We start from the raw sequence: 25,825 nt of genomic DNA on the forward strand, positions 1-25,825 counted from the left end.
GACCCTGCGAGGGCGGGCCCTCGGCGGCGTCGCGCTGACGTCACGCGCGCGCTGACGTCGGCGCCGGCGCGGCCTCTGAAGCGGGCTGGGGCTCGGGGGGCGCCGAGTTTGACTAGTTTGGGGGCCGCTGGGCGCCTGGCGCCACTCCCGCTGCCCGCCGCACCCCGCGCCCCGCGCCTCGGCCGGCCCGGGCGCGCCCCGCCCGTTCCCGCGGGCACCCGCGCTGGCGGCTGGGCGGCGCTCGGCGCAAGTTGGCCGCGGGCGGGCGGGCGGGCGTGCGGGCGCGGCCATGGAGCCCCGCAGCATGGAGCACTTCAGCGCCCAGGTGCAGCAGAAGGACGTCGGCGGCCGCCTGCAGGTCGGCCAGGAGCTGCTGCTCTACCTCGGCGCCCCCGGAGCCATCCCGGACCTCGAGGAGGACCTGGGCCGCCTGGGCAAGACGGTCGACGCGCTCACCGGCTGGGTGGGCTCGAGCAACTACCGGGTAAGCCAGCGGCGGCGGCGCGGCCGGGCCGGACACGCCCTCCCCCGCCGGCCCTTTAATCCCGGACGTGCGCGTCCGGCTGGGCGAGCCCCCGGGGGCGCCGGGCTCCTCCGACCCGCCCGGGAAAGGGGAGATCCGTGGACACCCCGTCCCCACTGCCAGGACTGCCTCTCCGGACGCGATCGAGGGATTTACTTCCCACCAAGACCCAAGTCTTGCCACGATCGTGGACAGCGATTCCGTCCCACGGTGCCGGAGTTAACTTGGCACTGGAACACGATATTTAATCGCCTATTTTCTAACCATTGAAAGTGATCATTTACGTGCGTAAAGGGCTCAGAAAGACTTGGTACATGTGTACGGGCTCATGTATGCGCTCCCCTGACCACTCCTAGGACGTGAGGATACAATTTTAAGTTGAGAAGAGATGTCAAGTTGATACCTCTTAATTTCGTGATTTTTATCCCACTTCATGTCCTGTGTCTGTTTTCTTTTCTAATTTTGGGGTCTGCAAGTTTGTGCTCTTGGACTTTAAGACGACTTTAGAGCTTAATCGGGTGCCTGATTAAGTTCCCCGTTAAATGTTATGAAAAGATAACTGGCTGCTGGCATTATTTATTTGCTTCTCATTTATTGTCAGCGGAAATGAGTTGAACGCTTTCTGTCATTTTGTTTTGCCGAAGTTGAGGACTGACTCAGATTTGAAATCGTGTCCTAGCTAATGCTGAAAAAAGAAAGAAAAGAAAAGAATCAGGTACATGAAGGAATGAGTGTTTCCGAAGAGCTGGTCGTAGGCAGTTTATAATGTAGCCACTTTGCGAGACCAGGTAAATATTCTGTAATTGACCTCCACTATACTTTTTAGCGGTTACTTTTCTTTCTAGTCTTCTGGTGGCAGTGTTGCTTTAAAATGCCGGCCCAACCCAACTGTGGACTGAGTGATTCTTCTTAGTAATGTATACTTTACAACCCAGCGGATTGGCTGTATTTTGAAACCATGGTCCTCGTAGAGAAGAAACACAAACTTTACAATTATTATCCATATTTCATGGTGAAACTTACAAAAGTTTTGGAAGTGTTTGAAAATAAAGAGTTTAATTATTAACCACTTGATGCTCTACTACTTGCTGTCTCTTATTTTTAAAAAACCTTTGGGAAAAGTTAATATTTAATAACCTGCCATTATTGTTTGGGAGATACCACAGTATCCCGGTTTTTCTTTTCTATTTCTAGGCACTACATCCACTCAGTTTTCTCTTTACACAGGATTTTTTACACAGGATTCTTTCTTATTTACACAGGATTTTTTTTCTTTAACTGGTCCTTAAGAGTTAGAATAAATCAGGAATCTTACCTAAGTTCTCATTTCTTTATACATTCATTCTCTCCTTGCACTTCACTAGATATTATAATCTGTGACAATTTCAACAATCAGAAGAGAACTGCTGCCAGCCACCCACAACTTTGCACACTTCTTTGTAGCTGTGCCTATATACTCTACCTTCTTCTCTGTTACAGTGAATAGTTTTTCTTATACCAGTCCCTATATATTAGTTTCCATGACCTCTTGCCTACTCTGGGACATTAATTCATCAATTGTGTTCTCTTTGAATCATTTATTCTTTCTACTGAGTGCTGTATGAAAGGTTTTCTGACGTCATTAGGGAGAGAACATTCTAATTATTTGCAATTTCGGTTTCATAAAATGGCTTACTAAACTGAGCTGTCATTTTTTTAATTCATTATACAATAAAACATGTTTAACTCTTGAAAACTGTATCATAGGTTTTTTTGAACTGGCAAATAAAATTGTAATTAAATTTCATATTATGCTGAGCAAAATAATTTTTCTTTCGATTTGGCAGTATTACAGAATTCTAGTGTCTTAATAATAGTCATTGCTTCAGTGAATATGAGTGGCTGGCTATACACTGGATATGTTCTAGATGCTGAGAGTTCAGCTGTGAGCAAAACAGGCGAGGCTTATTCAGATGCCTTTGGATATTTATTGAGGACCTACACTATGCAGGTTCTCATACTTCTGAGCAATCTTGCGGGTACCATAATGGAAAAAAAAAAAAATTCTTGAAATTGTGGACTTAGATTCTAGTGGAGGTAGAGGAATAAACAACTAAATCTGATAAATAACTAAAATCTGTATCGTGTTAGATGATGATAAGTGCTTTGGAGAAAAGCAGCCAAGGCAATAGATGTTGAAATTTTAAATAGTTGGTTATTGAAGACCTCACTGAGAGGGTGATTTAAACGACATGGGAGTGTAAGTTACTTTCCGTGGAGATCCTCTTAGAAAAAGGAAGACAAATAGACATACACAGTAGATAATTTCAGGTGACAGTGCTTATAAATCAACTAACGTGAAAGAATGAAAATAAGTGAGTCTGTGTTCATGGGGTAGTCAAAGAAGTGAGGTAAAACTTTGAGTAGAGATGGAAAGAAAAATATGGGAGTGAAGAATATTTAGGCAGAGGAAACTGCCAATGCTGGGCCCTCAGTTTTGTTCAGGAACATGAAGGAGATCACCATGGCTAGAACATGAAAGAAAGTGTTAAAAAAAAAGGTGACACAGGTAGAATGGGGAGGCAGGTAGAAAGATCCTTATAGGATTTTATTCTAAGTCAGTGGAGGGTTTTATGAAGGGGCCACTGCTTTGTGGAGAAAATATTGTAAAGGAGCAACAGAAAAAGCAGAGAGGGAATGGTAGCTAAGGCCATTTTGGTAGCAGTGACAGTGCTGAGAAGTAGATTTGAGATATGATTTGGTGGTAGAGCCAAAAGGACCACCTATTGCATTGACTGTGAAGATCGAAAGAGAGAAATTAGGGGTAATTGCCTTTCTTGAGCACCGTTGGGGTAATATTTACCAAAATGAGGTAGACTGAGAAGTATTGGGGAAATGGGAGGAACTGAGTGAAAGAAGTAAAATGTTTGGCTTTGACTATTTGAGGTTTAATATCCAAGTTGAGATGTTAAATAGACAATTGAGATCTTGAACTCTGGCAAGGTTATAACTAGAGTTAAACCTAACAGGAAGATATATATATATATATATATATATATATATATATGTATACACACACACATAAGTGTGTGCGCATGTGCACATGCTGTGACATTTACTTTTGGTAATAACACGCCTGTGACTTAAGCAATCTCCAAATTTTAAAATATAATGACAATAAGATTTCTCTCATAAAATGCAGTTAAATATTATAGCCTTTGTTTAAAAGGTCCTTAGTGAGTATCAGGTGATTTCTCAAGTGCTTTATCTCATTTTAATCTTTAAGATAACCTTGGAAAGTATTATTTTTTTCATTTTGTAAAAAAGGTGTGTCTTGCCTTAGGTCATAGACTTGACAAATTGTCAGAGGAGTACTTGAACCAAGGGAGATTATTTTCCTGTTTCTTTCCTTCGTGGTACTTTTGTATCCTGACATTTGTCAGCTCTACTTTTTTTTTGTGTATCATCTTTCTGAAACTATTAACGATTTGTTGATTCTAAAAATAGAGAAAACAACAAATAGCACTTACAACTGTGTAGTGCTGGGCTAAGTAATGGGCTGGGATTTTCAAGTGTTTTCTCAGAATCCAAAATTTCAGCCCCTTTGCCGTTTGAAGGATGATACTTCCCAATGTGCATCATCTTGATTGTAATTCTTAAAACCCATCAATTTCTAAAAGTATATTTTTTAGTTTGCTTAAAAAAAATGTTTCAGATCGATTTATCTGAATGAATCTTGCCTATTTCTTTTACCTGCTGTATAGGAGGAACCTTTAAAATTATTATTTTTTTTTTACCGTCCACATTGTTCTTTCACATTGTCGCATTGTCATTGTATGTGCATCAGAGTTTGTCTAGGGCAATGATTCTATTTAGTGGCATCTTATAATGCCTCCTTTACAATCCGGAAATACATAGATAGATAAAATCATGAAATTTTAGAAATTCCCATAATATCCTAACTGTATAAAATAGTTACAATTTATAATGAGATAATTCTGACTTACAGAGAAAGTGCTTACTTGTGATTCTTAAATTGGAAGTAGTAATTACTATCTCATGCAATTACTTTCCTCTATTGTCGGTTGACAACATTTCTGTTTAAACAGTTGGAAGATTAAACATAATATTGAGTCAAAACTCTGTAGTCAAGGTGACAATTTGCACGTGAGTTTTATTGACATCAGATTACTCAAATATGTTCAACCATTGGTGATTCAGAAGCGAATAGGACGAAGGAGGAAAAAAAAGGGAATGGGGGAGCAAATTTGAATATTGCTCTAGTTTTTTGTTTTTTAGGTTTTTGCTATTTTACTGAAAGGATCCCTAGTAAAGATATAAGCTAAGTCGAGAGATGTCCAGATGAGGGCTTCCCTGGTGGCCTAGGGGTTAAGTCACAGTGCTATCACCTCTACAGCCTGAGTTCCATCCCTGGTCAGGGAGCTGGCCCACATATGGTACAGCAGACCTCTCCTGTCATCCGCTGCTCCCCTCAGCAGTGCATTTCAGTAGATCCACCTTTTCTGCTCCCCACTCTGTCTCTGGTGAATCCTCTCACCCCCCTGCACCTCTAGCCTATACCCCAGTTCTTCTATGCTCTCCCCGCCAAAAAAAAAGAAAGATGTCCAGATGAAAATTCAGGACCATTATTTGTAGCTCCATAGTAAGTCTTGACATTTGCTATGTCAAATTTACTCATATTCTTTAGGAAAGTGTTGGCTACTATTGGGTCTTTATTTGTTATTCCATGTGAATTTTAGATTCAGTTTGTCAAGTTGCAACAAAAAAATTGGGTCTTTTTATTAAAATTACATTCAATGTCATCTTTTCAGGGGAAGAGCTGATACCTTTATAATACTGACTTTTACCCATGAAAATTATTTGGATCCCACAAAATGGTGCTGGGAGGTGCAGAAATAGGTAGAGCGGGGTGTATTGGTTGGTGACAAATAGTGACTGACATTTGGTGGTAGATGGGTGATGTGTAACGTTTCTGAGGTGAGAACCTATAGACCCAAAATGTTTAGAACCTAGTGTTGTAAACTAATGTTATCTCAAAACAAATTGTTGACATCTTTAATGTCTTTCATTAGTGCTTCATTATTTTTTTCAAATAGGTCTCATGCACACTTTGTTAGATTTACTTCCAGGTAATTTGTAGTGTTTGATAATACTTAAATGCTGTTTGTCCTTTTAAAAATTGTAATTTCTGCCATATAGAAATAAAATAGAATTTTGTGTATTGATTTTTATGGTCGGTGTTGATTTTTCTGTAATTTGTGGATTTCATTAAGTTTTCTGTACGTGTAATATCAAACAATGATTTCAGTTTTGTGTCTTCTTTCCAGTACTTTAGTTGTGCTTCATTTTGATGCATTATTGCCTTGGAGCCTTAAAGATTAAATGAAAGAATGGATATCCTTGAATTTTCCCTTGGTATGTTCAAGGGTATATCTAGATGTTGCCATTAAGCATCATGGTACTTAAAATTTTTTAAAGTAAAACATCTAAGTGGGGAGTTTTGAATATTTATAACAGTGCACAAAATAACGAAACAAATCCACCCACAATTTTTATCAACATGTGGTAGATGCTGCCCCATCACTTTGTCACAAATCACAGATAGCATATTGTTTTTTGTTTTTTTAAAGATTTATTTATTTATTTATATAAGCACTGGGTACATTCAGAAGCGCGGGAGGGTGAGAGAATTCACCAGAGCCAGAGCTGGGAACAGAACAGGCAGAGTGATGAAATACACTGCTGAGGGGAGCAACAGGCGCAGCAGGAGAGGTCTGTGCGCCATGTGGGACCCTGGCCCGTGGCCGGGGATCTAACCGGCAGCTGTGCAGCCCAGCGCTCAACCGCTGCACCACCAGGGGAGGCCCGATAGCATATTGTTTTATCCCTAAGTTTTTTTAGTGTCTCAAAGATAAGTGTCTTTAAAAATAATTAGCCTAGCCTCAACACCATTATGCATTTAAAAATAATTTCTTGATAATAAATGTCCATATTTGAAATTTCCAATTTTTTAAAATGTACACATTTTAAAATTATTATTTTTTTAAAGATTTATTTATGCATACAAGAACTGGGGTACAGGCCAGAGTTGTGGGGGGGTGAGAGGATTCACCAGAGACAGAGTAGGGAACAGAACAGGCAGATAGACTGAAATACACTGCTGAGGGGAGCAGCAAGCGAGTCAGGAGAGGTCTGCCTCACCATATGAGTTAGCTCGTTGGCTGGGGATTGAACCTCGTGCTGCAGTGGCTGCAGATAGCTTCATAGGTTGCCTCTTAACCCCTTGCACCATCAGGGAAACCCTTAAAATTATTTTAAGAAAAATCAGGATCCAAATAAGGTCGATTCTTTGCAATTCATCAAAAAACTAGTTTCCTATCACTGCTATAGCAAATGGCCACGCACCTAGTAGCATATAATCTCTTGCAGTTCTGGAGGGCAGACATCTGAAATGGGCTTCATTGGGATAAAATCAGTGTTTCAGCAGGATTGTAAGCCTTCTGGAGAGTTTAGCAGACATTCTGGATACTTCCCAGTTTCTCTAACCTCCCTGGTATAAGGGCTCTTTTGATACAATGGGCCTATGATAATCGGGTAATTTTCCCATTTTAAGGTCATTAATTTAGCTTCATCTTTGAAGTTTTTCTGCTGTGTAAGGTAACATAGTTTCTGCGGGGGGCTAGTTTGTGAACACCTTTGCGAGACCATAATTCTTCATTAGCACGTGTAGTAAGTCTCCTTTAATTTGTTTTTCCTTCAGTCTTTTTTAAAATTCTTGAAAATTATTTGTGGTAGAGTTTCCCAGTCTGGGTTTTGCTGATTTCATGTCTGTGATGTTTGTTCCCTCTATATCTCCTATAAATTCGTAGTTTGATCTAAAGCTTGATCAAATTCAACTTTTTTTTGAGTGTGTGTGTGACAATATTCCTTCATAATGCTCTTCTCTCAGGAGGCATTTAACATCAAGAAGGCAAAAAGTGTCTGGTAGTCTCTTTTTATGATGTTAGCAGCCATTAATGTTCATTGTTTAGGTCTTTTAATTGTTCAGAGTTAGAAAATGTCATTTTAATTTTGTCATTCCATCTAGCTGGGATACTTACATAAAGAGCAACTTATCCCATTTACTATTTCATTACCCGGTGGTATGGTTTATGTTGAAAGGCTGGCATTATGAGTCTTTCTTTTTCTTTACTAATTGTCCAAATGAGGTGGTCTTCTGCCATTTCTCCTGGGTTGATCAAAGAATTTTGTATTTGTTATCATTATGAACTTGTCTGTTTGAACATATCTAATATAGTTCACAACACTGCAGTTATTATCCTTAATGATAATCAAACTGTCCTACCTTCACATGACCCTACTGATCTCGGACAGAGTCTTTTCTATCTGGTACCACAAAATGTATTCCTGCACCTAATTTCCCAAGAAGTCCTGGTTCCTTTTAATGGGAAGTGGAAACTACAGTACTCCTTATGCTTGTTTGAGCATTGTTTTTTTTTTTTTTTTAAATCATTACCTTTAGATCTTTAATTATAAAGGAAAATATTTCTTGAGTCTGTGCTGATGATTCAGGAACGCATTTTTTACTATTTTATTGTATCTTCTTTCTCCTCCCAGGAACAAAATTTCTGAAAACATTGATGACTTTTCTTTTTCAGAGTTTTATTTTTGTCCTTAGTGTATATCCCTCTAGAGAGATACAAATAGTATTTTACAGTCACTCATAATAGTCTATTGTGGTTAGACTATTAATTGCATATATTTAGGTCTACTTATTTTGTTTTCAATGAAACTAGCAATTATTACTACAAAAAAGGTGTATTCAAAATTGTCTGGTTTCATTCTCTGTTCCTTATAACCTATTCCCAGCTATTAAAATTTTTTCTGATTATCTTTCCATGTGCTGTTATTTTTAATAAGCATATATACCTATATCTATTTGTAATTCCCATTTCTTGTTTGTCTACAAACAATATGTGTCATACATGCAACATACACATATATATGTACACACACACATATACCTATTTATGATGAGGACCCAACAATTTTACTCCTAAGTATATAACCGAAGGAGTTCAAGTAGGATACACGCAGATACTCAGATGCGATTACAGCATTTTTCACAATAACCAAATGATAGAAAAGCTCATTTTTCCATCTGTCATTGATGAATGGATAAACAAAATGTGGCATAAGAATTCATTCAACAGAATATTACTTGACCACAAATATTAATGACTGGTACATATTACAACATGGATGAACCTTGAAAACATGTTAAGTCCAAAAAGCCATATTCATATACACACATTTACACACTTTTCTCCAACTTGCTCTTTTAATATGTCTTGGAAGTCACTGCATAGCAGAAATTAGGGTTATTCTCATTTTTCTTTTAAAGTGTCATAGTACCCTATAATGTGGATGTACCATAGTTAATTGAATCTTGTCCTATACCATTGAACACTTGGATAGTTTCCTATCTCTTGGAGTGAATAATCTTTGCATATGTCTTTGCACAACTTTGCTTGTATACCTTAGGTATAGATTCTTAATTGAGATCTTACTAAGAATGTTAGATTTTTCTCCTGATTTGAAATACTGTTTTTTATCTATAAAATTTTATGTGTGCGACTATTTTTGGATTTTCAGTTATGTTTTTTAGTAGCTTTATTAATATAATTCTCATGATACAGTTCACTCATTTGAAGTGTACAATTCATTGATTTTTAGTATAATCACAGTTCTGTACAACCGTCACCATAGTCAATTTTCATCACCTAAAAAAAAGAACTCTGTACCATTTAGCTGTTACTTGCCTATCTTATCAATCTCCTAATCCTAAGAAACCACTAATCTGTATGGATTTGCCATGTTTTAATGTGTATCAGTCATTAATATTTGTGGCCTGATAATATTCTGTTGAATTCATACTTACACCACATTTTTTTTATCCATCCATCAGAGATCTTTTGGTTATTGTGGAAAATGCTGTCATTTTTTGTGTCCTGTTTTAATTCTTTGGGTATATATGTAGGAGTAAGATTGTTGGGCCCTTAATGTTTCTGCTTTATTCTACTTTTTAGGTTTTCCTTCTTTCTGTGCTTCCAGATTTTTCCTCCATGTTCTCACTTTCCCCAGTGGTAGGCTGCAGTTATTGTTACTGCTAATCTAGTGTGGGGAGTGGGGAATTTTCTGTTTTCCTGGTCCAACTTTAACCTTAGGAGACCTTTGTTTCTGAGTCTGGGGGACAAAAAGTGGGGAGATCATGCCCTTCCTCAGCTGGAGATCTTTAATCTCCAAGATGGCTTCTGTTTCTACCTATGAGGTAAATATATATGTTTTTGTCTTTACTCAATATGGTGAGTTTTTTTTTTTTTCAGATTTATTTTTATTTATTTATGCATACAAGAACTGGGGTGTAGGCCAGAGGTATGGGAGTGGGTGAGAGGATTCACCAGAGTGGGAAGCAGAACAGGCATATCTACTGAAATACACTGCTGAGGGGAACAGGGTGTGAGACAGGAGAGGTCTGCTGCACCATGTGGGTTAGCAACCTGGCCAGGGATGAAACTCATGCCACCAATATTTTGATAGCGCTGAGATTTTAACCCCTGCGTCACCAGGGAGGCCCCAGTATGGTGAGATTTTTGTACGCTGACGTGTGTGTGTGTGTAAGTGTGTGTAAAAGAGAGTTTCTTAAGGGGTATGGTATGAGCCTTTCTTGCAGATACAGCCAGCCTTCCTCTGAGACCTATACCCCTGGGAGATGCTCCTCCAGTCTCCTGCCCTGCCATCTGTCTTAATTAGGAGTGTCCAGTGGAGGTTTGTGGAGAGTCTACCAGTGGGTGCACACTGTCCTTCTATGTACAGCTAATGGGAAGTTTATATTTCCATGCTAGCCCACCCTTAGCTGTTAACTAAGGAGTTAAATATCTAGTTGAATTCTTCCTACCCACTTGTATTTTGGCTTCATTTTCCTTCTGTCTGCTACCATATGAACCTGCTTTTTTGTCCCATCTTTCTTGGGGTTGTCTGTCTTTTCTGAGATTCATTTAGTTGATTATTCTACAACCTCAAGTTTTTGCCTTTTTTTTTTTTTTAAAGATTTATTTATTTATACAAGCACTGGGTACAGTCAAAAGCACGGGAGGGTGAGAGAATTCACCAGAGCCAGAGCGGGAAGTAGAACAGGCAGACTGACGAAGTACACTGCTGAGGGGAGCAGCGGGCGTGGCAGGAGAGATCTGCGTGCCATTTGGGAACCTCGCCCGCAGCCGGGGATCGGACTGGCGCTGCGAAGGCTGCAGGCAGCTTCCCAGCCCAGCACTCAACCACTGCGCCACCGGGGAGGCCCTACAACCTCAAGTTTTCTGATAGATTCAAGAGATAAGGTTTTGTAGACTCAGATCTTTTCATGTTCAAGTGAGAGTGATTTTTTTTTTAAAGATTATTTATGCATACAAGAGCTGGGGTACAGGCCAGAGGTGCCAGGGGTGAGAGGACCCACCAGAGACAGAGAAGGGAACAGAATAGGCAGATCTAGTGAAATACACTGCTGAGGGGAGCAGCGGACGAGACAGGAGAGGTCTGCTGCGCTATGTGGGTTGCTCCCTGGCCAGGGATCGAACTGGTGTTTCAGTGGCTGCGGACAGCTTCATAGGCTGCATTTTAACCCCTTGCGCCACCGCGGAGGCCCAGGGAATGATGTTTTTTCTAGTTTGTTTATCCTAAACAGAAACTGAAATTCCTCTGTAATTAAAGGTACTCTTAATTTTTAACTGTTCCATTTAGGAAATTTTAATGATACAGAAAAGTAGCAAAGTATGGTGGGCCAGCTCCTGTGTGCTCATCTAATTTACCAGTCATTAACATTTTAAGTATGCTTTATCTTTGTCCTCTTGCATATTTATACATTATTATTGTTATTATTAAGTCATTTGAGACCAAAATGCACTGTCCACCCCTGAGTACTTTAATCCTCTTATTTATAATAAAAACTTATTAAATGTTACATAAGGATCTTTATATGCTAATGTTTGTATACTAATGTTGAAGTACGAATCAGGATTTGTATTCATTAAAATTTCTTTCTATCTGTAGGTATCATTAATGGGATTGGAAATTTTAAGTGCCTTTGTAGACAGATTGTCAACACGATTTAAGTCCTATGTAGCAATGGGTAAGTTACCTTTATTGAAAAATCGTAGCGTTTTACATACTGACTTATTTTCTTACAGTTTTTGCTTAACAGAACTAATTCTCTAAATGCAAATAATGTTATTTCGTCTGATCTAAAGGTCTGTGTTTAGCATTTTCATTTACCCAGGCATAAAAGATTTTAAGCCCATTTAAGTAGTTATATACCTGAGGCAAAAATGTTACTAAACACATTGCTAATAGGTTTTTGCTTTATATTTTCAACTTTTTTACTGTATCTTTTATTTTTTGTTAATATTAACATTTATAATACAATGTACTATACCACTTTTCACACTGTCAATGGTAAAGGGTCAACTAATTATTTAATTGCTGGTCTGTTACTGACCAGTGTTTTGTAAAATATGATAAATTATAGCAAAATGAAAAATTAATTATTCAACAAACAATTATTTTGGTCAGAATGTTTCAATAACTTTATTTTGTCAATATTCCCAATCTTTGCTATAAATAGTTTATAGGCTGGGCTACCAGTTATACTCAAAGTTTGAGTGTATAAACAATAAGACATACAGTAAGAATAAATTATTCATTTTATAGCAATTAGGATTGCAGTGTTTTCTCTAATCTGTTCTCTAAACCTGAGTGATCTTCATGTGCCTTTTGGAGTACTTTGGAGAGTGGATTTGATCCCATTGCATAGAAACACATTTAAGGGTAACCTTAAATTGTAATGGTTTTCTTTTATGGATTAAGTTAATGCTTCATACACTTATTTTTTAATTATCTTTGCTCAGTTTTTTTCTTTGTTTGGTGTGCTGACAAATTTTGCCAATTTCTTCTGATTTTATTTTTATTTATTTACTTATTTATATTGTGTATAGTAGAGAGAAAAAAAGAGGAAGAGAGAATCAGCCAGCCACTACAGGGAACATACTATTCAGTAGGGATTGTTGTGGTTTGAGTTAGTGTGGAGTCCTTGGGTTTGCTCTGAGAAAGGTTTTACCAGCATTATCCTTTCAGCTGCATGTGGCGAGTTTCCCGGCGAGTTTCTCCACGAGACAGAGACATTAGTTATATTTAGGAAAAGGGTCAGAAAAGTAAAGTACACTTTCATAGACACAAGCGGGCAGAAAGAGCTGCCCCAGAAGGGACAGGTTTGCTAAGAGAGGCCTGCCTGGTTGCAGGCGGGTGGCCTTGACAGGTCACGGGCAGGCAGGAGGCTGCTGCCCTGCAGAGGGAGAGAGTTGGTGAAAAGAGGCACCTGCATAGGCACAGGTGGGCAGTGGGATTGCTGCCTCTTCTGGTATTTTTATAGTTTGTCTATCTTTTCAGCAGGAGCATTGTAGTGAGTTTCCTTATATTATTAATTTTAATGCATCCAGTTCCATTTCATTCTGTATATGAATATCTTCTGAAGAGATGATTTTTTTTTTTACTGTCTCCTGAAGATCCTATGATGTTAAAAATTGTCCTGCGCAAACATATTTTTCTTAAGACATTTTGAAGCAGTGTTTAAAATTAGGAAATTATGGGCCTCCCCGGTGGCACAGCGGTTGAGCGCTGGGTTGCGTGGCTGCCCGCGGCCTATGCAGCGCAGGTTCGATCCCCGGCCACCGGGTGAGGGTCCCACATGGCGGGCAGACCTCTCCTGCCGCCTGCTGCTCCCCACAGCATTGTACTTCCTCAGTCTGCCTGCTCTGCTTTCTGCTCTGGCTCTGGTGAATTCTCTCGCCCTCCCGCGCTTCTGACTGTACCCAGTGCTTGTATAAATAAATAAATTAATTTAATTAAATTAAATTAGGAAATTATAAAAAAAATAAAGTATAAACATTCATATTTGTGGATTATCTTGAAAACTTAGCCAATCTTCAAACCTAGATCTTGAATTCCAACATAGGCAAAAACTGTGTTGTAGCTTCCTTTTCATCTGTGTCATGAGCTTTCCATTTCATGAGTCTCCCATCTCTTTTTTCTTCTCATAGCTGAGAATATTGGTTATAATGCAGCACATTTGGCCTACGGCAGTTCTTATCTGGAATTTTCGGCATTTCCCTTATCTCCTTGGCTATAAGTATTTGTGTTTGTGCCTTGAAATTGCTCCCAGTATTTTAGGCATGAGAGTAATTCTAGGTATTATGTATATCACTTATTTTTCAGCTACAGTGAGGGTTAGATGGCATTTGATATACCGATTGCTCATAGTGCAGCAATAAGTATTAGGACCAGAATCCTAATTACCTCCTAGAATTGTTCTGCTTTCAGAACATACTTCTGTTGTGCTATCCTTGGTGTTCCAGTTCTCCCACAATGTATATACCTTCTCCATCTCTATAGCCTTATTTATTTATGACCTTCAGCAAGTACTTTTTCTTTACTCTAGTTAATCAGAAACTTGCTTATTCTTCTTAGATCTGTCTTAACTTGTTTATGCCTGTGCTGTGCTATTATTCCTTGTTGAAATCCTACCACCTCTTTGCCATAGCCCATCCTTTCTCTTTTAATTTTTTTTTTAAAGATTTATTTATTTATACAAGAACCAGGGTCCAGGCCAGATGCACAGGAGGGTGAGAGGACTCACCAGAGACAGAGCAGGGAATAGAACAGTCAGACTGACGAAATACACTGCTGAGGGGAGCAGCAGGCGAGACAGGAGAGGTCTGCCACGCCATTTGGGAATCTCCCTGGCCGGCAGGAATTGAACCTGCGCTGCAGAGGCTGCGGACAGCTTCATAGTGTGGCAGTTGAGCCACCAGGGAGACCCCCAGCCTTTCTCTTTTAAAGATTTACTTCAGATTCCAATATCTGTAGATTAACTATATGCTACACTGAATTTTCTTTACCCCATGATTGTTATACCCTGAAATGCTAAGCAAATTACATCAAGTAGCTTTTGTTTGTGTATTTTCATATCTTTCTCACATATCTACATCTTCTTATAAATTTTGAATCTCTTAACTGTTTCTGGTTATCCATGTGTATTTACTATTAGTCTACATTGTCTTTATTTTGAACCCTGAGTTCTCATCGTGGTCCTTAGGAAAACTTGAACTTGTTATTACTAGGAAAATTTCATTACAACATTGCTACCACTTTTTGAATGCTGACATTTTACCTTATACTCTTTATATATATGTGAAAGGTTATTCTCATATTATTTCTGATGGCATGACATCTCTGCAAGATAGCTGATTTATCTGTATGCTCTTCTATTTTATTTTCTTTTTTAAAGATGTTTGATCTGAAGAGAAACAAGAGCATTTATCTATGTACTTTTTTTTTAAATAGTTTTTTTTTTATAGAGGCGTGTTTTTATTTATTTATTTATTATATTTGTTTGTTTTGTTTATACATGCACTGGGCACAGTCAAAAGCGCGGGAGGGTGAGAGAACTCACCAGAGCCAGAGCGGGGAGCAGAGCAGGCAGAAGGACCGAAGTACACTGCTGAGGGGAGCAGCAGGTGGCAGGAGAGGTCTGCGCACCATGTGGGATCCTCCTCCTGTGGCCGGGGAGCAGCCGGGGATCGAACCGGCGCCGCAGAGGCCGCGGGCAGCCTCGCAACCCAGCGCTCAACCGCTGCGCCACCGGGGAGGCCCATTATCTATGTACTTTTAAAGAGATACACTAGTAGACTATGAATCCCAGCAGGGTTAGCTTTCTTGTTTTACTTAGATTTTGGCTAAGCCCCATTAGGAGCCTTTCTGAAAAAGGAAGGAATTTCATTAAACTATATGCTGAAAGTTTGTTGTTTTTTCCTTAATAATGTAACCATAGACATATGTAACTTGATATAAGTGATATTGTGTTTTCTTTTGGTGCAGATAGACTATTAACCGTCATTTTAGACTTTTAAAAAATCTTTTCATATTTGAAGAGATATTTTAGAAAAATTGAGATTCATGTTCAGTTTTAGAGAAGTTTCAAAAATAGTATGAGCTTTTTTTTAGTAATGTATAATGTAAATAGTATTACTATGGTTCTGTAATAAAAATACTTAGATTTTCTTTTGTGACCACATGCATTGTGAAAAATAAAATTTTTAAATAAAAAATACACAGTTCAGGGCCTCCCCTGGTGGTGCAGCGGTTGAGTGCTGGCCTGCAAAGCTGCCCACAGCCTCTGCGGTGCTGGTTTGATCCCCGGCCGCTGGCGAGGGTCCTTCATGGTGCGATAGACCTCTCCTGTCGCGTCCGCTGCTCCCCTCAGCAGTGTATTTCGTCGGTCTGTCTCTTCGGTTCCCCGCTCTGGCTCTGGTGAATTCTCTCACGCTCCCACGCTTCTGACTGTACCCAGTGCTTATATAAATAAATAATTAAATCTTAAAAAAAAAAAAAATACAGTTACACATATAACACTGATCACCAACCCTGGCTTTATGATTACTGAATTCAGTGAAGGATTTCATATTTTACAAATCCTAAACAGTGGTTTTAATCCAATTATTATAGAAAGAATATGTTCTAGATTATAGAATTATAATTATATTCTATATTATAGAATAATAATTATGTTCTATATTATTATAGAAAAAATAATAGAAAGAATATAATATAGAAGAATATAATAATAGAAAGAATATTATAGAAAGATATTATATATACTATGGAAAGAATATTAGAATACCTGGTCATTAGTTTTGCATTTTGTACAGTAATTTGCATCTTGTACAGTTCTAGGAAAATAAGGTATGAACAGCTATGCTTCAGACTTTGCCTATGCTTCACTGTCCAAATTCTAGTCTGTGATAGATTTATTTGTTTGTTTAATAAAGTTCTTATTGAGAACATATAGATTAAAAAGCTCTGTTTTGATTCTCAATAATTACCTATTAAATGTTTATTGTGGTCAGTGGTAATTCAGTAGTCATTATACAGATCTTTAGGAAAGAGTGCTGACTCTTCTGAATGCTTACTGTGGCATTCAGTGCTTTTTACCAGTTATACTCCATCCCCTTACTAGCCACATGAAATACAGACCTGTATCCTGTTTTATTTTACAGTTCAGAAAACATTATAGTTCAGAGAAGCTTACTGTCTCTCAGCATGAATAACTGATAGAGCTGGGAATAAAATCTTGTCTATTTGATTCCAAGATAGGGGGTTAAAAAGGAATTCTAGTACACAAAAACTATTAATTTTTAAATTTAATTTTGCATAACATAATAAATATATTATTTAATAGCTAAGTTTATGTAGAGTGTTTTATTTATTTTTGTTGTTTGATGAACTTATAGTTTTCAATATTAAAGTAAGCCCCTGTTTGAGCCGAAATCTAATTTTCTTTTTAGAATTAAATTCCACCTCTCAGGAATGAAGTGGCTCCCCCCCATTATTGTTATGTGCATAAATATGTAAAACATATTTATACCCCCACACACAGCTCAGTTACAAGTATGTGGAAGTGGAGAGGCCTGAGCTAAAATGGTGTAGATTATTTAAATGCTCATAGTTCTCTTATCAGTTATTTATGTAACCTTGGGCAAGGTATTTGATCCCTTTGTGCTTCTCTGACAAATGGGCCTACTCTATTTAATAGGATTGTTGCTAGTATTAAATGAAATACTTCAGTATTTAGGACAAAATATTTAACATTTATTAAGTGATTATTTTGGTCTTACTGTCTTCTGCCTTTCAGAAACTTTCACATTCAGAGTCTCTGCAATAAATACCCAATCCTCTGAATTTTTTAGTATTGACAATACATCTAAGCAAGATAAATATTTATGTTGTTCGATATTACTGGTATTTCAGTTGCCTCACAACAAAGCTAATGCTTTTTGTGGCAAACACTGTGTCTTTTTATGCAGTCATTTCCTTGATTAAGCTTAGATTTTTGGATATTATTTCATTTGGGATAATTGGCTTCTTACTCTAGTCATTTTTCTTCCAGAAAGAATGTATCCTTATATTTTGTTGATCATTATTGCATAAGTTCTGGTTGTTACAGTGTAGATAAGATTATAGTGTGGTATATATTGACATCAAATTGTACACATAGTTAATTTATGTTTCTATAAATAAATTAGAAAAATCCCTTTTTTGATCTCATTTCTTCCTCCTATTTAAAGGAGGCCTCAGCTTCATTGCCTCAGGGAAAAAGAAGGTTCTAATTGGAAGGCGAAAGAAACATAAAAGAAGATACTTTCTGGGGCCTTCCCGGTGGTGCAGCGGTTGAGTGCTGGGTTGCGAAGCTGCCCGCTGCCTCCTTAGCGCCGGTTCGATCCCGAGGGTCCCACATGGCGTGCAGACCTCTCCTGCCGCCCACTGCTCCCCTCAGCAGTGTACTTCAGTCCTTCTGCCTGTTCTGCTCCCTGCTCTGGCTCTGGTGAATTCTCTCGCTCTCCCGCGCTTCTGACTGTACCCAGTGTTTGTGTGAATAAATAAATAAATCTTAAAAAAAAAAAAATCTTCCTTAAAAAAAAGAAGATACTTTCTTTGCTTTTGAACATACAGAATGATGATAGTGTGATGGGTATAGAAAGTAACACATAATAGAGTGCTTACTCTCTCTGCCTTCCACACTCGAGGATTTTTATGATCTTTCAACTTTCAGTAATCTTTTTTAGGAAAAAGCTTACTCTAATACGACACTTAAAAGAACAAATCTTAACTTTATTTAAAGAGTTCATATCTTAGAATATTTTCCAAAATATATTAAATAGGAAAATCAAAATACAGAAAAATAGGTTTAATAGCATACCGTTTGTACCAAAAATAATGTATTTTCACATATTTGCTTGTGTGTGTGTATATATACACATATATGTGTGTATGTATATATATACATGTATGTATATACACACATATATACATGTATGTATATATATACACTTGTGTGTGTATATATGTGTATATATATATTTCTGGAAGTATACACATAAACACAACTACTGAAGGTGTTTGTCTTTAGTCAGAATAAATAAATGGCTAAAAAATAAGAATGCAGGCAAAACTTTATTCTTTTAGATGCTTTAAATTTTAAATCTTATTATAAAATAAAAATAAAGTTTCTGTCTAAGGAAATCTTGCTCTGTGTGGTTGTCAGATCCCGGTGTTATAAACTCTTCCCTATTCTTGATGTATTTTATCTCTACCATATGTTTTTTGCTAAGATGAATACTGTGATCATACACCTTGTGACACCACACTAAATAATAAATGGTAGTGGTAATTTAAGAGAAAGATAATTTTGACTGAGGTATTTACCCTCTGAAATTTAACCCCTACCTCCACTGTTAGTGAATGTGATTTCTTTCTGGAGCTTTGTTGATTATGGTTACAGAAACCTTTTGTTTCAGTGAAAACTCTCCAAGAATGGGCTCTACGGGCATTTCCTGCCTCCTTTTCATGGAGTAACAGTGTTAGATATGCTAGAGAAAGACCTGAACTCCAGGGGTCTAGTCTTTGTTTTTGCCAGTTGGGTAAATGCAAGTTGAATATATACAATTCAAAGACAAATTATAAAAGCAACATCTTCCAATGTCCAGGTCAAGAAACGAGAGCTCTGATGGTTCCTTAGTTGTTTCTTCTCTCATTTCCAGATGATTCCTCCTTCTACCAGAGGCAACCCCTAGCATGACCTTTCGGATAATTATTCCTTTTCTTGTCTTAGAAACTGACCATCTATACATATCTCTAAATAGAATAACATTTCATTTAGCCTCTTTTTTTAAACATTATTAAAATTGGAAGTCATATTGTGTGTATTTAGAAAGGTCTCAAAGTTTTTTCGATTAGACTCAAGAGAAAAGAACTTAAAGCAGTTTGTTTATCTCATAATTTTTCATTTTTGGAAACAATTGCTATATACTTTATAATGAAGATGAATTATAAAATTTTCTCTTTTCCTTCCCCCTTTCACTAGTTATTGTAGCTTTAATAGACAGAATGGGAGATGCCAAAGACAAGGTTCGAGATGAAGCGCAGACGCTGATATTGAAGTTAATGGATCAAGTAGCACCACCAATGGTAGGCATACATTTTAAAATTCAGATTCTGCTGATTAATGATGAAATGTCAGTGAAGATACATGGTGATCATAGCAAGCCAGAAAAGCCCTGAGGAACATGAAAGCCAAAATCTTAAACAACTGTTGTTAATGCTTTAAAGAAGTTGAAATTGAAGATAAAATATCAATATCTTTCTTTTGTTAGAAAAAATTTTAATCTTTAATGCTCTTTTGAAAGAAACTCTGTTATTCTTTAGGAGCTTCTGGTTTTCCTTACCTGCTAATTATGCAGTGTTAAATGAGAAAGCTTTTTTTGAGAATGCTATTTTATTTTCTGAAACTCTTATACAAAGGCAGGAAGAAATTTTAATCAGGTGGTCATAATTTTCTGAAGTATGTAATCTATGACAGCAAGCTATGTTTCCTGAATATAGAAGAAATAGTTTGCCCTTTGGAAGTATTTTAGAAGGAAAGCAAAAATGGATGTGTAAGCAAGATTTAAAGAGTATCTCATGTTCAGTGGAGGGAAAAAATCAGAATTCACAATGATGTTATATATTATAACTTATAATGTAGCTTAAAATTAAAATATGCTTTATAAAAAAATCCAAAAAATGTTGAATTGTAAAAGTGACTCTTTTCCCAGATATTTTATACTTTAGAATTAAATCCTTATTAATATTTTGGTGGGTATCTTTCCACATTTGTTAATTGAATCAAATTTTAACTTGTTCTAACATGTTATTAAAGACATAGGGGGCATCCTCATACATGTATCTTTGAACATAAATTAGGACTATGTATATAGAATAGAATCTCAGAGATGCTATTACTGAGTCAGGCTGTTCACATTTAAGATTTTTTTGTTGTAAACTTCCAAGTAACCTTCCAGAAAGTTTGACAGTATGAGAGAAATGTATTACTAGAACTGAATACAGAGTACAGCAGAGTGCAGAGTCTGGGAAGAGGTGTGTGTGTGCTGGCACATTCATGCATCTGAATTTAGTAGCTGGTAAAGGTGCTTTTTCTAAATGTGAAGAAAAGATGATTGGGACAATTGTTTAAAAAAACAAAGTTGGATTTTTTCTTACACCAAATTCAGATAATTGCTCTGGATTATTTGTAGAGATTTATCTGTGCTTTTTCCAAAAGAAAATTACAGTAGATAGTAATAAAATGACTTTTCCAAATATGTTTCTGTTTTTGGATCCAGTGTCCAGATGAGAAAAGCCTAAATTATAAAATGTTGGAAAAGCTAGTTTCTTTCATGTGACAGTCTGTAGTAGTTGCTAGGCAACATTGAGCTTTTTAAATGCTTACTGGACTACTGGGTTTATAATGGTAGCATTGTTGAAGATTTCTAAAGCTTAGAAATGTGTCCTTGGAAATTCTAAGGTTAGTAGGTGTTGGACATATTTTTCTAAGAATAACTGAAATTTAAAGTGAAAGTTAAAAACTAAAATTAAAAAAAAGTGATTAAAATAGTAAAACATGGGTGAGAGGAATACCAGTACAAATTCAACTTAGAAAAATTTGTAGATATGTGAATAGTGTGATGGGAAAATTTAGTTACCAGTAAGGTTGGGAAGAGATAAAAGATTGTAACGTATGAGTAACTAAACTTTTTGTTGTACATGTTTACTTGTCTTTCAAATAGTACATTTGGGAACAGTTGGCTCCTGGCTTTAGGCACAAGAATTTTCGATCTCGAGAAGGCATGTGTCTGTGTCTTATTGAAACCTTAAGCATGTAAGTTTATAATTACTGAAAGAGCTGCCTGATGTTTTTTTATTAAAAAAATCCATTTTACAAAGTTAAAGGAAAGCAATGGAAATAACAAATTTCAGAAAGTTATTAATTGATCTCTGGTATGGGGATTTTAAATTTATTCAACAACCTTTGTCTCTTTGTTTGCTGTGCATGTTTTATTTCTTGTTAACTTAAATTATTAGTCAGTGATAAGTATCTTTCTTTTTTCTTTTTTTTTTAGTATGGTAGTAATTTTCACCTATTACTGTGACTATGGTCATATAACAAGCCCATAAACTGGGATCGACTTCTGTTCAGTACTCACTTTGTAATTGTTTGTAACTGTGATATTTCAGATAGCCATCTGCCCTACCTTCCTTTTGGCCCTAGATTTTCTAAAACAGCGTGGATGGTTACACAATCATAGCTGAACAAGACTCCCCACAGGTAACTAGACAGCGCACCTGATAGCAGTGTGCGGAGCTCTGACAGCATTAGATGCCACAGATGTCAGACCTTTAGACTGAAGGAATTGTGAACTGGGACTTTTTTGCTCTTTCAAAAAAATTTTTTTTTTGTTTTTATTTATTTATGCATACAAGAACTAGGGTGTAGGCCAGAGGTGTGGGGGAGGAGGGAATGAGAGAATTCACCAGAGAGAGAGAATAGGGAGCAGAACAGGCTGATTAAAATACACTGCTGAGGGGAGCAGCGCGTGAGACAGGAGAGGTCTGCTGCACTATGTGGGTTAGCTGCCTGGCCAGGATCGAACTCGAGCCAAAGTGGCTCATGATAGCTTGATAATGCTGAAACTTTAAAACCCTGTGCCATGAGGGAGGCCCACTTTTTGTGCTCTTTTGGGATTACTTTTTCATGTTCTCTGCAGCAAGATTTGTAATATACTGCAACTTTCAGCTTTTCCTATGTTATTTCCTTTTCTCTAACTATACCTTCATTTATTTTCTTTCACCCTTCTATAGTTCTTTCTGCCATCTAGAGCTTGTAAGTGCATTCTGTTTGCACATCTTTCGTGGTTTTTGGTATTATGTCATTTGCTTTCAACCCATGACCTCATCAAAATATTAATAAGCATAAATAAAGATCTTTTAATTTGGTATACAAATGTATTTGAAACCTAAGGTCTAAAAAACAGTATTGTAAAGCAAAATCATTGTGATTGGTTGCTAGGTTCCTAGGTTTCAAAGTGCCATTGGTTGAACATTTTGCTCTGTTGAATCATATGTGGACAGTTTTCATTGTCAGTCATGATTATTCAAGTTTGCATATATCACATTGTTTAGAATTAGTTTTTGCTTGTATCTCATATTCTTCATGTTTTAATGATGTGTGCTCATGTTTTCCACCATATTTGTCTTTTTGATACAGACAAGAAGAAAATATAAGGATACTTTGTTTTACTCTTTAAGAACAAATTCTCTTTTTTTTTTTTTCCCAAATTGTACTTAGTTTTGGGGCTCAACCACTAGTCCTCAGCAAGTTGGTACCACATTTGTGTATCCTATTTGGAGATTCCAACAGTCAGGTAAAATTTTATTTACATTTAAGCATTGGCTAATTTTTTTGCTCCCTCTTCTTTTTTAGGGACGTTAAAGAGAGGGCTGGGGGTGTTGCTAAAATCAAATTCCCCTCATTTTTTTCTTTTAAAATTCACCAGAGTCCTTTTTTAAAACATAATCAAATAGTTTGCTTAAGTTTGTTAGTTGTTTATGGATAAGAGTTCTGGATTTTGTATATGTGCTGCCGAAGCGAGCACAAGAGTTCTGGATTTTGAAAGATTGAATAACAAAAACCCTGGGTTCTTTCCTAGCAATCTCCTATAGGTTAATTGTGAGGTCAGGGTGTCAGCTTCCTTTCTTCATCCCTGAATGTGATTGCTTAACAGCATTTTGCAACAATCGTTACCCTCCTTAACAAGAAATTAACTGGCCAAAGGCAATTTGTGCCAATAAAATATCACTTGTTAAAAATGTCTTTATTTGAGCTACCTATACATATTCTACACATAACACAGGAGTATGTTCTGGATCTTGTCCCTCCTGGTGGAGTTGAATCTGACCCTATTTTTAGCATAGCTTAGGCATTTGGAGTAACCCTGGTAAGGGTTTCCCTGCTTTTAAATTCTAGAAGTGCATCTAGGTTTGTAAAGACTTCTATGTCTTCATTTGTTCTTTGACAGATAGCTGTATGAGGGGATAAGAGCTATCTTCCAGGGCCTCCCCGGTGGCGCAGCGGTTGAGCGCTGGGTTGCGAAGCTGCCCGCAGCCTCTGCAGCGCCGGTTCGATCCCCGGCTGCTCCCCGGCCATCGGAGGAGGGTCCCACATGGCGCGCAGACCTCTCCTGCCGCCCGCTGCTCCCCTCAGCAGTGTACTTCGGTCCTTCTGCCTGCTCTGCTCCCCGCTCTGGCTCTGGTGAATTCTCTCACCCTCCCGCGCTTCTGACTGTACCCAGTGCTTGTATAAATAAATAAATCTTAAAAAAAAAAAAAAAAAAAGAGCTATCTTCCAAATTCCTGTCTTTACATCACATTGTTTTTTCTTGTAAAATACACACACCAAGAAATTTGCCATTCCAACCATTTTTAAGTATACAGTTTTTTGATATCATGTATGTTCACACTGTTGTACAACCATTACCACCATCCATCCCCAGAACTTTTTTGTCTTTCCAAGCTGAAACTCTGCTCATTAAATAGTATTTTCCCTTTCCTTCCAACCCTCAAGTCTTGGAAGCCACATATTACTTTCTCTTAATTGAATTTCACTACTCCAGTACCTCATAACAGTGGAACCATGTAATATTTGATATTCTGTAACTGGCATATTTTACTTAGCATAATGTCTTCAAAGTTCATCCATGTTGTAGCATGTGTCAAAATTTTGTTCCTTTAATTTTAAGATTGAATAATATCCCATTATGTACCACATTTTACTTACCTATACATTCATGGATGGACATTTGGATTGTTTCCACCTTTTGACTCTTGTGAATAATGATACTTTAACATGTTGTATAAATACTTGAGTATAGGCTATATTCTTGGAGGCATTTTTTTTCCCCAAGAAAATGTATTAACTATCATGATTTGTTTATTCACGCAATTATTAGCTGTTCTTTATACAATCTTATTTACAAGTAGAATATATTTTTTAAACATTTATTTTTATTATGCATACAAGCTCTGGGGTCTAGGCCAGCGGTGTGGGGGTTGAGAGGATTCACCAGAGACAGAACGGGAAACAGAACAGGCAGATGGACTGAAATACACTGCTGAGGGGAGCAGCGGGTGATACAGGAGAAGTCTGCTGTGCCATGTGGGTCAGCTCCCTTGCCAGTGTCCGAACTCATGCTACAGTGGCTGCCGATAGCTTGATAATGCTAAGACTTAACCCCTTGTACCACCAGGGAGGCCCTACAAGTAGAATGATTTTAAAAGCCACATTAGTAACTTTTATTTACATGTTTCTTAGATTTCTTTTCTTTTCTTTTTTAAAGATTTATTTATTTATGCATATAAGAATTGGGGTACAGGCCAGAGATGTGAGGGGTGAGAGGATTCACCAGAGACAGGGTGGGGAACAGAAGAGGCGAATTGACCGAAATACACTGCAGCGGGGTGTAGCAGGCGAGCCAGGAGAGGTCTGCTGTGCCATGTGGGTTGCTCCCTAGCCCAGTCTGGGATCGAACTCGTGCTGCAGGTGCTGCGGATTGCTTCATAGTGCGGTGCTTAACCCCTTGTGCCACCAGGGAGGCCCATGTTTCTTAGATTTCTGTAAAATTTTTTATAAGACTTTTCTAGCGATTTCCTGGCGAGTAGGTCCTTTTGATTTGGGTTAATGACCTGCCATAATCTTTCAGGGGGTTAGAGGTATTAAAATCAACTTACGGGCCTCCCCTGGTGGCGCAGTGGTTGAGCGCTGGGTTGGGAAGCTGCCCGCAGCCTCTGCGGCGCCGGTTTGATCCCCGGCTGCTCCCCAGCCACCGGAGGAGGGTCCCACATGGCACGCGGACCTCTCCTGCTGCCCGCTGCTCCCCTGAGCAGTGTACTTTCGTTCTTCTGCCTGCTCTGCTCCCCGCTCTGGCTCTGGTGAATTCTCTCACCCTCCCGCGCTTCTGACTGTACCCAGTGCATGTATAAACAAAATAAACAAACAAATAAAATAAGTAAGTAAGGAACATGCTTCTATAAAAAAAATAAAATAAAAAATAAAAAAAAAATCAACTTGCAACTTTAAGTTGGTATATACTGTGATGTTACCTTGAGGTTAGTATTTTATCGTATCTAATACCGCTTTTTTTAAAGTTCTGAATTCTTTGGCAGGTGAGAGATGCTGCAATATTGGCTATAGTGGAGATTTATAGACATGTGGGAGAGAAAGTGAGAGTGGACCTTTGTAAGAGAGGAATTTCCCCTGCTAGGTAA

General features: G+C 37.9%; 1 protein-coding gene across 15 annotated transcripts in view; it reads left to right on the top strand.

Annotated features, from left to right (window-relative positions):
* Positions 1–289: 289 nt before the first annotated feature.
* CLASP2 (cytoplasmic linker associated protein 2) overlaps positions 290–25,825 on the top strand; it is a gene marked incomplete at both ends in the record, with an annotated part of 141,077 nt that continues 115,541 nt past the window's right edge. For all 15 annotated transcript variants that reach the window (XM_084248203.1, XM_084248207.1, XM_084248183.1 and 12 more), the window contains 6 exons: positions 290–484; positions 11,630–11,708; positions 19,551–19,654; positions 21,292–21,383; positions 22,851–22,926; positions 25,724–25,821. In XM_084248203.1, coding sequence (XP_084104329.1) covers positions 290–484; positions 11,630–11,708; positions 19,551–19,654; positions 21,292–21,383; positions 22,851–22,926; positions 25,724–25,821 — 644 coding nt within the window. The remainder of the gene's footprint in view (positions 485–11,629; positions 11,709–19,550; positions 19,655–21,291; positions 21,384–22,850; positions 22,927–25,723; positions 25,822–25,825) is intronic.

The sequence above is a fragment of the Talpa europaea genome (genome assembly GCF_964194135.1).
Source record: "Talpa europaea genome assembly, chromosome: 11".
NCBI classification, from domain to species: domain Eukaryota; kingdom Metazoa; phylum Chordata; class Mammalia; order Eulipotyphla; family Talpidae; genus Talpa; species Talpa europaea.